Source organism: Gigantopelta aegis, chromosome 14 (genome assembly GCF_016097555.1).
Source record: "Gigantopelta aegis isolate Gae_Host chromosome 14, Gae_host_genome, whole genome shotgun sequence".
NCBI classification, from domain to species: Eukaryota; Metazoa; Mollusca; class Gastropoda; order Neomphalida; family Peltospiridae; genus Gigantopelta; species Gigantopelta aegis.
In genome coordinates this window covers 16457620-16469818 of record NC_054712.1, presented here as the reverse complement: position 1 = coordinate 16469818, position 12199 = coordinate 16457620, and the positions used below count along the sequence as shown (strand labels likewise).

The window sequence follows — 12199 nt, the reverse complement described above, 5'->3', positions numbered from 1 at the left end:
AAAAATTGGTTAACTTTCATGATCATGCTAATGTCAGTGTTGGTGTTATAATTATTGTTGGAAGTATTAAATTCTGGATGGAAATATTAATATAATTATACTTATGTTTCACAGTATGCCAGAGGATGACTTTGAAGCTAGTCAGGATGCTGATGGGGAGGGGTCAGAAGGGGGAGGTGTTCAGGGGGAGTGGACCCCTATTCCGGTGAACACCCACCTACTGGGGAATCAACTTGACAGCCCATCTGAATGCATGGCCGACCTGAAGTTAACAGAGGCAGAATTAAAAAACAGAAGGTAATTAGGTTTTGGAGAAGTTTCCTTTAATGCTATAGCGGATTAACAGCCACGTGGACATGTATGAATAATAGCCATTACAGGGACGAGATGTAGCCCAGTGGTAAAGCTCTCGGCTGATGCATGGTCGGTCTAGGATCGATCCCCATCTGTAGGCCCATTGGGCTATTTCTCTCTCCAGCCAGTGCACCACGACTAGTACATCAAAGGCCATGGTATGTGTTATCCTGTCTGTAGGATGGCACTTATAAAAGATTCCTTACTACTAATGGAAAAAATGTAGTGGGTTTCCTCTAAGACTGTATGTCACAATTACCAAATGTTTGACATCCAATAGCCGATGATTAATAAACCAATGTGCTCTAGTGGTGTCGTTAACCAAAAGAAACTTTAACAGCCATTACAGCTGTAGGAATGTTTTTTGTTTCGATTTTAGCAGTGTGGGTTGAACAGGGAACATTTTGTTCAGTATCGCACTGCGATTCGCTACGCAAGTTTCAGACATTGCTACACATTTTTAAAACATTAAACAGTAATTACTAATCAATTTTCAATTGACTAAATATCACTAAATATTACTAATATTACAGTTAATGTTTTCATGTTGGATATTATCTTAATTATTGTTGTTAAGTAACCCATGTGTTGTTTATTGTGATAAGGGATGGGGGGGGGGAGGGTGTGTTTTTTTTGGGGGGGGGTTTATAAATAAGGGCCCATTTTCTTAAATTCCGTAACAAGGGTGAGGCTTATTCAAAGACTTGGACCTATTTCCAGTCAAATGTGTAAAAATTGTGAGAAGTAAAACTGTACTACAGTTTTTAGACGAGTCAAATTTGGTGAATATGTAATCAGTGTCTATGAATGCATTAACATATTTACATAACAGTAAATGAATTATAGCCGACTGTTACCATCTGCTACAAATGTCATGTGACATAATAATTTTTATACTAAAGCTTAGGAATGATGCAACTTTATTGGTCTATCTTAAATATTAACAATAATATTAGTAATATTAAACAATTAGGAATTAACTTTTAAATGCATAAGACATGGTTATATACATGCACAAATTAGATTATAGAAGTATCAACATTCTGTCATGAAGGATTTATTAAATTCTTTGTAATTTTAAACCCGACAAACTTGGTGGGTGTTTTTTTTTTTTTAACGACACCATTAGAGCATATTGATTTATTAATCATCGGCTGCTGGATGTCAAACATTTGGTAATTTTGACATAGTCTTAGGGAAAACCTGCTACATTTTTCCATTAGTAGCAAGGGATTTTTTATATGCACCATCCCACAGACAAGATGGCACATATCATGGCTTTTAATATGCTAGTCGTGGTGCACTGGTTGGAATGTGACAAACATTTATGAAATAGGTTAAGAAAAAATGCCAGCTGCTGCTTATTAATAACCTCCCCGCATAATTTCATATTTAATTTAGTATTTTATTCTATGATGTTCCCATAAAATCCATGTAATAAACCTATTTGAGATACATGTATAGAGGATAATAAACAAGTCACCAGTTATTATCAAATTTATGTCCCAAGTGAAATAATTTTCTCTTGTTATGAGCTTTAGCGAATGACAATTGAAAATTATTTCATGAGGGACATAAATTTGATAATAGCTGGTAACATTACGTTTTCACATAAAGGTCCATTTTTCACAAAAGTAAAAATCCTATTGTAAACGTCCATTTCTTATGGTGGAATATACCACAATTTTATTTATTTATGAACTGATAGTTTTTAAAATTGCACACAAAAATAGTATTTTGTTTTTTGTTGGTTGCTTTCGGCTTTCGGGGTGTTTTTTTTTGGGGGGGGGGGGGGGGGGGGGGGGGGGGGTTATTTCCAAAATACCTGTGCTTTCCTTCTTAATCAAACTGAAATTATTTACAAAAATCAATGTTCATGGAGGCTGGTAAAGACTAGACCAATAAAACTTGACTTATTGTTGCATGCATGAAATTTTCATCTCGTGTATGTTTTAGAATGTTTTAAAATTTAATAAAAAAATTTTTTTATATTTTTAAAGAACTAGATTAATCTTGAATGTTACATCACAAATTATTTCTTTATTCACTGAATCAGTTTAAAATAAGCAAGACATTTAATTCCATTGATAATCAATGTGCTCAAGTGGTGTTGTTAAGCAAAACAAACTTTTAACTTTAATTGCGCTGACTCTTTGAATGGTCGGTCTGGGATCGATCCCTGTTGGTGGACCCATTGGGCTATTTCTCATTCCAGCCAGTGCACCACGACTGGTATATCAAAGGCCGTGGTATGTACTACCCAGGGATTTACCGGACGCACAAAACTTGCGTATAGGACGCACTAAAACTTAACTGGACCTGCAAAAATAGAGATACTGCGTCCCGTGGGACGCATAAAATATCTGACATTTTCAGTAACCCTGTCCACTATCAAAGATCGATCATTCTGTGTAACACACTATTTATTTTCTACCTATAAACTGCGTATTCAAATGGGGATTCCCCATATCGAAAACAATAAGTTTTAATCTCTGGGAACACTGCGTCTTTATCCTTTGCTGCGCTTAATTGGGTAAAGTTGGTAATTTCCGGAAAGAGATCGCGGATTTGCGATCATTCGGAACTTCTCGTCAACAGGCCGAACACAATCGGAAATTCCCGGGCGAATAAAGCAAATTGGTTAAATGTTCTGATTTGCATTAACAAACAAGTAGCATGGTATTGTGAGTGTCATTTAGCTTGCAGGAAATGGTTTAAATAATTATACAGATCAAAGTGAAATGTTGATTTTGAAAGAATAAACAATGAATACCGACATTGATTTCCCGAAAGGAAAAACAACAACACAGCTTGTTAAATTTACTTTAATGAAACATATAGTATACACGTGATTTGTTGTCTGCAGCTCTCTGTCGTTTGTGTGGTTTTGGGACCCTTTGTTTTCAGGTTGGGACCCCCAGAAAAGAAAGAGGTGAGTCCAAGGGACAAGGTAAATCCCTGACTACCCTGTCTGGGATGGTGCATATAAAAGATCCCTTGCTGCTAATCGAGAAGAGTAGTCCATGAAGTGGTGACAGCGGGTTTCCTCTCAATATCTTTGTGATCCTTAACCATATGTCTGACCCCATATAACTAAATAAAATGTGTTCAATGCGTCGTTAAACAAAAAACTTCCTTCCTCAGTGCATGTTTTAAAATGTTTTTTAATTTATTAAATTATTTTATTTTTATTTTTAAAGAACTACATTAATCTTCAATGTTACATCACAGATTCTTTATTCACTGAATCAGTTTAAAATACGCAAGACATTTAATTCTGTTGATAATCAATGTGCTCAAGTGGTGTTGGTAAGCAAAAGAGACTTTAACTTTAATTGCGTTGAATTCTTGTTCTGTTTTTAGAACGCTGTCTCTGATCATGTCTGAGATCGTGCAGACGGAGCGGGACTACGTCCGGTCACTGCAGTTCATCATCAGCAACTACATCCCCGAGCTGCGTCACAGCAATGTGCCACAGGCACTGCGCGGGAAGCAGAACGTCATCTTCGGCAATATCGAGAAGATCTACCAGTTCCACAGTCAGTACTTCCTGCGGGAGATAGAGGCATGTCTGCACCACCCCTTCTTCCTGGGACAGTGTTTCCTCCTCCATGTATGTACCCACCAACATCTTTAATTCTATAAATATTACTAATATTACAGTTAATGTTTTCATGTCCAGGACAGTTAAGGGGTGGGTTGGGTTGGAGGGGATCACTTGCACTGGTTGGTACAAGGGAGTACCAGCAGTCTGACCGGGGCCGGTAACAGGCGGACGGTGATAGATGCTAAATGTTTGAGTCTTAAATAGGCCCAATTTTTCATTGCTTGTACAGTTATGACAGACCCTCCTGCCCCGGACTTGGCCAGTGGCGATGTCAGAGGTCATGCCCGGGATAGGCATGTAAAAAAAAAAGTCCCACACCCAGTTAGTAGAGGAATTATATGGAATGATACTCAGATTAACACTCAGATTAACTTGATTTACAAATAAGCCATTGATCACTTCAGAAACAGTTTCACATGCTAAATCATTTAGTTCAGACAAAATTTAAATTATACACATCAAAACTTCATCCCAATCAGTGTCCCACAGCTGGCACTTCAAGGGTCATGGTAGTACTTCTCTGTTTAGGGCACTTCTCTGACAACACGCGATGAAGCTGGACATATGTTCATGTGCTCTCGACTTGCCACAAAACAACAACCCCCCCCCAAAAAAAAAAAAGTGAACAAAAAAAAAAAAGAGAGAAAAAACGAATAAAAAAAAAAACCCCTCCCACTCCCCCCACAACCCCCCCCCCCCCCCCCACCACACCCCCCCACCCCCCACCCCCCCCCCACCCCCCCCCCCCCCCCCCCCCCCCCCCCCCCCCCCCCCCCCCCCCACCTGGGGGGACTGCTTGTTACTTACGGGAAGGTGTTAGAGTACCACGTCGCTTACACCGGATCACGGGCAACTGTGACTTTGGTGTATGGCGACGTGGTCACTCAGAAGAGGAAGGGAAGAGGGACAAGAAGGAGGAAACGTGCGCCAGGGTCGGCACAGGGGGGAACAAAGCTGGCGGCTCAACCGCCAGCAGCGGTCCCGTCTGCGTCGCCGCCCCCACCTCCACGACCCGACAAACCAGCTGTTTCAATGCAGACTAACCAGCTCGATGAGTCGACGCCAGTGTTGGACACCGCCATGTGTGAGACTCCACGGCCGGCGTCTTCCATTCCAACCCCTCCACTTGTGTCCGCGTCGAGACCCCCACCCCCGGGGGACTCCGCAGCGACCAAGCTAGATGTTGGTGTTGCGAAACGGAAGGCCGTCACTCCTCCGAGTGACCAGCCAGCCAAGGCCCGGCCTTCCACCTCTACCCAAGGCAGGGACTTCTCCGCCTGGAGTCTCGCAGTGTCGAAGATAAAGGGCCAGTACTCGAAGTACTTAGTCGGGGACACACCACACACGGCCTCACTGCCGGGAGGCATCATCGAAGGACCCTTCAAGCGCTTCCCAGATGGCACTGAGGTCGGGATCCACAACATGGAGTTAGGGGGACGGGACGTTTGGACTTGTGGTGACGTCGCGCCGGGATGGACTCTACAGACAAGGAGTGTTCTTCAACAACACCGTCCATAGAGTCCTGAAGATCATCGCCGGCACCCATTACGTCCAGCTATCCAAGACCTTGCTAGCCCACCGGTGGAGGAAACTGGTGCCGCAGTTCAACGCGAAGCACTTCATCTCGTCCCCGTAGTTGCCAACTGTTCCAAGGGCTTAGTCGGACTTTAAATTTTTTTGGCCGGCATTCAAAATTTTATTCCATTTTATTTTTTAATTTAATTTTATTTATTTATTTATTTATTTGTAAACAGTCCGACGCACTTTATTTTGGCAGCCCGTCTAAAATGCTCAAATCACCTTAAAACCCTTTCGGTCGAGCACTCTAATTTTATTATTTGACCTAACAACTAAATTCGTATTCCAAATTCCGCCCACCTTAAATCCCCCCCTCCCACGGCCTGGACCATATAGATTGGACTTTAAACTTTTAGACCTCCGTTCAAAATTTTATGTCGAAATTACTTTTTTTTTTTTTAATATTATTAAATAGTCCGATCCTCTCTTCTTTCTCTAATTTATTTTTGGACGGTCCTTCTGAGATGCTCCAAATTACATAAATATTCGGCCGAGCAGTCAATTCTTTTTTTTTTTTTTTTTTTTTTTTTTTAAAATTCTAAACTTTTTTAATCATTTTTATTTTCAAAATTCTGCCCACTTTCAACTCTATCTCTCTCTCCCTCTCTCCCCCCCCCCCCCCCACACCCCCATCCCGAGTCAGGCCACCGATCTTATCGGAGGTCGGACTTTGGATGGGCGTGTTCGAAACCCTAGTGGTATATGGGCACATTAAACTAGCTATCTATCTATCTATCTGTTTAGGGGGAAGTGCACACAAAAGATTCCTTGCGGTTTTTTGGGAGTTCTCGTTCCAGCCAGTGCACCATAACTGGTATATCAAAGGCCGTGATATGTGCTATCCTGTCTGTGGGATGGTGCATATAAAAGATCCTTTGCTACTAATGGGAAAATGTAGCGGGTTTCCTCTCTAAGACTATATGTTCAAAATTACCAAATGTTTGACATCCAATAGCCAATGATTAATAAATCAATGTTCTCTAGTGATGTCGTTAAACAAAACAAACTTTTTTTTGTCGTTTTTTTTTCTTGGGAGTATTAGCCTACATGTATGTGTGGCAGCAGGTTTTTTCTCTTTTTTGACCAAGTATCAAAATGACCGTACTTTAGGCACAATAAGACCTTAGTTTTCTAACAAGTAATATTTCTTTTTCTTTTCAGGAAAACATGTTTTACCTGTATGCCTTGTACAACAAAAACAAGCCGAGATCTGACAACCTTATGTTAGAATACGGGAAACAGTTTTTCAAAGTAAGAAAATCGATACATACTGAACCACACAAAAAACAAACATTAGTTTTTATGTCTACTTATATTATCAATGTCTTGTTAACATTTTAGGAATATTTTGACAGTCCGTTTACTGAATTTATTTTATGATGAAAAAATATATAGCTTAAAATCTTTGTTTCTTTTCTTGTTCAGTGTACTTCTTTTTGCATTCTTTAAAAAAAAATGCATACTAACAAAAAAACAGTTCTAAGACATCGAATTCCATGGAAAATTTGCTTTTAATATGACATTTTATTGTCAAACATGGAGCACAGGTGTAAATACTTTTGGTTGGTTTGGTTAACACATGCAGGGTTAGCTCTGGGTGAGCTAATAAATATGCCAAATTATTTATTAAACTTCAAACATTAATTTTTTTTTAGTTATTTTCTAACAATATATCAATTATTACATGAAATTATTTCACCAAATATAAATAAAATGTGTCAGTTATTTCAAAAATTTGCAATTGGCGAATTTGGTGAGTGCCAGAGCTAGCCCTGTTAACACATGGGTTTGTGTTGGTTATTGCAGCAGAAACAGTTACAGCTAGGAGACAAGATGGATCTGGCAAGCTACCTGCTAAAACCGGTCCAGCGGATGGGCAAGTATGCCCTGCTGTTGAAACAGATGGTCAAACTCTGCCCCGAACAACAGCCTGAGTTTCCAGACCTAAAGGCAAGCCTTCAATGATTATTGTAAATCATAAAATATTAGCGATCATAATTAAAATTAGCAAAATCCAAATAAGTGACATATTAGCGACATAGAACTTTAGCGAGCACATCGTATCGTTATCAGAAAATAAAAAAAAGTAATAAGCTTAAGTTGTAGGATCAACTGAAATAATGTTTTTGACGTTATGCAGCTTACAGACATCTTCAATTTAGTAGAAAATGGCAGTAATGTGCATGCTAACTAGTGTTTGTTATCCTTTTGGTTTAATCAATAGTATCTAACCATTGTTGTGCCTTCCATTAATCACAGACAAAACAAATGTAACATTTTTTTTTTTTTTTTGGAAGAGTCTGTTGTGTGTCTTTAAATTTAGCGTTATTAAATATTAGAGTCTTGTATGACCTCGCTAAATTCGCTAACATTTTATGCTCGCTAACATTTCCTGATTAACAGCATCTAGTACTGTAAATCAAGAAAATAATGCGTCGTGATATTTTTGCTTTGAGACGGTTACACACTTAAATGAATATTTATATTAAAGCGTCTGGCAATGGCAACTTTTAAAGATCACACTGCAGACAAAAAAGGTGCTGAGTTTTCACAGAATTTGGTTTCGTTTTAACTGCCATCAGTTAGACAATTGATAGCAGTTGGCATTTGTTTTGACAGTCAAACCAGTATTAATTTCATGTAGATATGTTTTCCATAGGAAAATAAAATAAATGTAAAATGTTACATTTCTAATCTCACCTTGTTATAATTCAGGCTGCTGAGAATATGATCAAGTTTCAACTTCGTCATGGCAACGATCTTCTGGCAATGGATTCTCTCAGAGATTGCGATGTGAGTGTCCAGAAACTATTAATTTTATTTGGGTGTTTCTATCGTATTAATATTTAATTACTGTACTGACATTCATATTGTATGACTTGACAAAGTTATGTGCTGTCTCGTGATGGAAATTACAAGAAAACACCTTTGGCTGATAATCAGAAAGAATAGCCTGTAGCAAATGGGTTTCTTATGTTTCTCTAAACAGGCTGTCACAATTAATATCGGTTACACATAATAGCCACTAATTACACAATGTGCCGAAATGTCATTCAACATTTACCTCCTTTGTACGTGAATGTGTAGTGTTTCTACATGCCCCTATACCACTAGGGTTTCAAGCATGTCCGTCACGGTTCCAGTCTCTGGATAGCCAGTGATCTGACGCAGGACAGAACTTCTTTTGTACATGAACGTGAACTGTTTCTACATGCCCCTGTACCACTAGGGTTTCAAGCATGTCCGTCACGGTTCCGGTCTCTGGATAGCCAGTGATCTGACGCGGGACAGAACTTCTTTTGTACATGAACATGAACTGTTTCTACATGCCCCTGTACCACTAGGGTTTCAGGCATGTCCATCACGGGTCCGGTCTCTGGATAGCCAGTGATCTGACGCGGGACAGAACTTCTTTTGTACATGAACATGAACTGTTTCTACATGCCCCTGTACCACTAAGGTTTCAGGCATGTCCATCACGGGTCCGGTCTCTGTATAGCCAGTGATCTGACGCGGGACAGAACTTCTTTTGTACATTTTCTTCAGTAACCATCAGCATATTATTATCATTAATTTTTTCAATTAAATTACACAGTAAAAGTTATTAGTGGTAAATCTGTCCATGTAGATGATATTACCAGTAGGTAGAATGTATTCAAGTATTTCTAAGACATGTAATACTTTTTGTTATCAATGTGTGTTTTTTGCTACTAGGTGAATCTTCAAGAACAAGGGAGGCTACTCCGACAAGACGAGTTTCTCGTGTGGCAGGGTTGGAGGAAGTCGCTCCGTCGAGTGTTTCTGTTCGAAGATCTCATCTTGTTCAGCAAGACGAAGCGAGGTCGCCAGGGTCATCACGACGTCTACGTCCACAAATTCAGCTTTAAGGTTTGTAATACGTTCACCTCACTTGGTAATACATTCATGGCAGGGGCGGGATGTAGCCCAGTGGAAAAGCGCTCACTTGATGCACGGTCGGTCTGGGATCGATCCTCATCATAGCCCAGTGGTAAAGCGCTCACTTGATGCGCGGTCTGTCTGGGATTGATCCTTGTCATAGCCCAGTGGTAAAGCGCTCACTTGATGCGCGGTCGGTCTGGGATCGATCCTCATCATAGCCCAGTGGTAAAGCGCTCACTTGATGCGCGGTCTGTCTGGGATTGATCCTTGTCATAGCCCAGTGGTAAAGCGCTCACTTGATGCGCGGTCGGTCTGGGATCGATCCTCATCATAGCCCAGTGGTAAAGTGCTCACTTGATGCGCGGTCTGTCTGGGATTGATCCTTGTCATAGCCCAGTGGTAAAGTACTCACTTGATGCGCGGTCTGTCTGGGATTGATCCTTGTCATAGCCCAGTGGTAAAGCGCTCACTTGATGCACGGTCTGTCTGGGATTGATCCTTGTCATAGCCCAGTGGTAAAGTGCTCACTTGATGCGCGGTCTGTCTGGGATTGATCCTCATCGTAGCCCAGTGGTAAAGTACTCACTTGATGCACAGTCTGTCTGGGATTGATCCTCATCATAGCCCAGTGGTAAAGTGCTCACTTGATGCGCGGTCTGTCTGGGATTGATCCTTGTCATAGCCCAGTGGTAAAGCGCTCACTTGATGCGGGTCTGTCTGGGATTGATCCTCATCATAGCCCAGTGGTAAAGCGCTCACTTGATGCGCGGTCTGTCTGGGATTGATCCTTGTCATAGCTCAGTGGTAAAGTGCTCACTTGATGCGCGGTCTGTCTGGTATCGATCCTCATCATAGCCCAGTGGTAAAGTGCTCACTTGATGCACGGTCTGTCTGGTATCGATCCTCATCGTAGCCCAGTGGTAAAGCGCTCACTTGATGCGCGGTCTGTCTGGGATTGATCCTTGTCATAGCCCAGTGGTAAAGTGCTCACTTGATGCGCGGTCTGTCTGGGATTGATCCTTGTCATAGCCCAGTGGTAAAGCGCTCACTTGATGCGCGGTCGGTCTGGGATCGATCCTCATCATAGCCCAGTGGTAAAGTGCTCACTTGATGCGCGGTCTGTCTGGGATTGATCCTTGTCATAGCCCAGTGGTAAAGCGCTCACTTGATGCACGGTCGGTCTGGGATCGATCCTCATCATAGCCCAGTGGTAAAGCGCTCACTTGATGCGCGGTCTGTCTGGGATTGATCCTTGTCATAGCCCAGTGGTAAAGCGCTCACTTGATGCGCGGTCGGTCTGGGATCGATCCTCATCATAGCCCAGTGGTAAAGCGCTCACTTGATGCGCGGTCTGTCTGGGATTGATCCTTGTCATAGCCCAGTGGTAAAGTACTCACTTGATGCGCGGTCTGTCTGGGATTGATCCTTGTCATAGCCCAGTGGTAAAGCGCTCACTTGATGCGCGGTCTGTCTGGGATTGATCCTTGTCATAGCCCAGTGGTAAAGTGCTCACTTGATGCGCGGTCTGTCTGGGATTGATCCTCATCGTAGCCCAGTGGTAAAGTACTCACTTGATGCACAGTCTGTCTGGGATTGATCCTCATCGTAGCCCAGTGGTAAAGTGCTCACTTGATGCGCGGTCTGTCTGGGATTGATCCTTGTCATAGCCCAGTGGTAAAGCGCTCACTTGATGCGGGTCTGTCTGGTATCGATCCTTGTCATAGCCCAGTGGTAAAGCGCTCACTTGATGCGGGTCTGTCTGGTATCGATCCTCATCGTAGCCCAGTGGTAAAGCGCTCACTTGATGCGCAGCCTGTCTGGGATTGATCCTCATCGTAGCCCAGTGGTAAAGCGCTCACTTGATGCAGGTCTGTCTGGTATCGATCCTCATCATAGCCCAGTGGTAAAGCGCTCACTTGATGTGCGGTCTGTCTGGAATTGATCCTTGTCATAGCCCAGTGGTAAAGCGCTCACTTGATGCGGGTCTGTCTGGTATCGATCCTTGTCATAGCCCAGTGGTAAAGCGCTCACTTGATGCGGGTCTGTCTGGTATCGATCCTCATCGTAGCCCAGTGGTAAAGCGCTCACTTGATGCGCAGCCTGTCTGGGATTGATCCTCATCGTAGCCCAGTGGTAAAGCGCTCACTTGATGTGCGGTCTGTCTGGGATTGATCCTTGTCATAGCCCAGTGGTAAAGCGCTCACTTGATGCGGGTCTGTCTGGTATCGATCCTTGTCATAGCCCAGTGGTAAAGCGCTCACTTGATGCGGGTCTGTCTGGTATCGATCCTCATCGTAGCCCAGTGGTAAAGCGCTCACTTGATGCGCAGCCTGTCTGGGATTGATCCTCATCGTAGCCCAGTGGTAAAGCGCTCACTTGATGCAGGTCTGTCTGGTATCGATCCTCATCATAGCCCAGTGGTAAAGCGCTCACTTGATGTGCGGTCTGTCTGGGATTGATCCTTGTCATAGCCCAGTGGTAAAGCGCTCACTTGATGCGGGTCTGTCTGGTATCGATCCTCATTGTAGCCCAGTGGTAAAGCGCTCACTTGATGCGCAGCCTGTCTGGGATCGATCCCCGTTGGTGGGCCCATTTGGCTATTTCGCGTTCCGTCCAGTGCACCATGACTGGTATATTAAAGGCTATGCTATGTGCTATCCTGTCTGTGGGATGGTGCATATAAAAGATCCTTTGCTACTAATGAAAAAAATGTCAAAATTACCAAATGTTTGAAACCCAATAGCCGATGATTAATAAATC

General features: G+C 42.4%; 1 protein-coding gene across 3 annotated transcripts in view; it reads left to right on the top strand.

The window, feature by feature from the left end:
* Nucleotides 1–12199, top strand: part of LOC121388393 (puratrophin-1-like) — a 73119-nt gene that overhangs the window by 54549 nt on the left and 6371 nt on the right. For all 3 annotated transcript variants that reach the window (XM_041519700.1, XM_041519698.1, XM_041519699.1), the window contains 6 exons: nt 115–297; nt 3718–3967; nt 6701–6790; nt 7346–7489; nt 8255–8332; nt 9254–9427. In XM_041519700.1, the coding sequence (XP_041375634.1) occupies nt 115–297; nt 3718–3967; nt 6701–6790; nt 7346–7489; nt 8255–8332; nt 9254–9427 (919 nt within the window). The remainder of the gene's footprint in view (nt 1–114; nt 298–3717; nt 3968–6700; nt 6791–7345; nt 7490–8254; nt 8333–9253; nt 9428–12199) is intronic.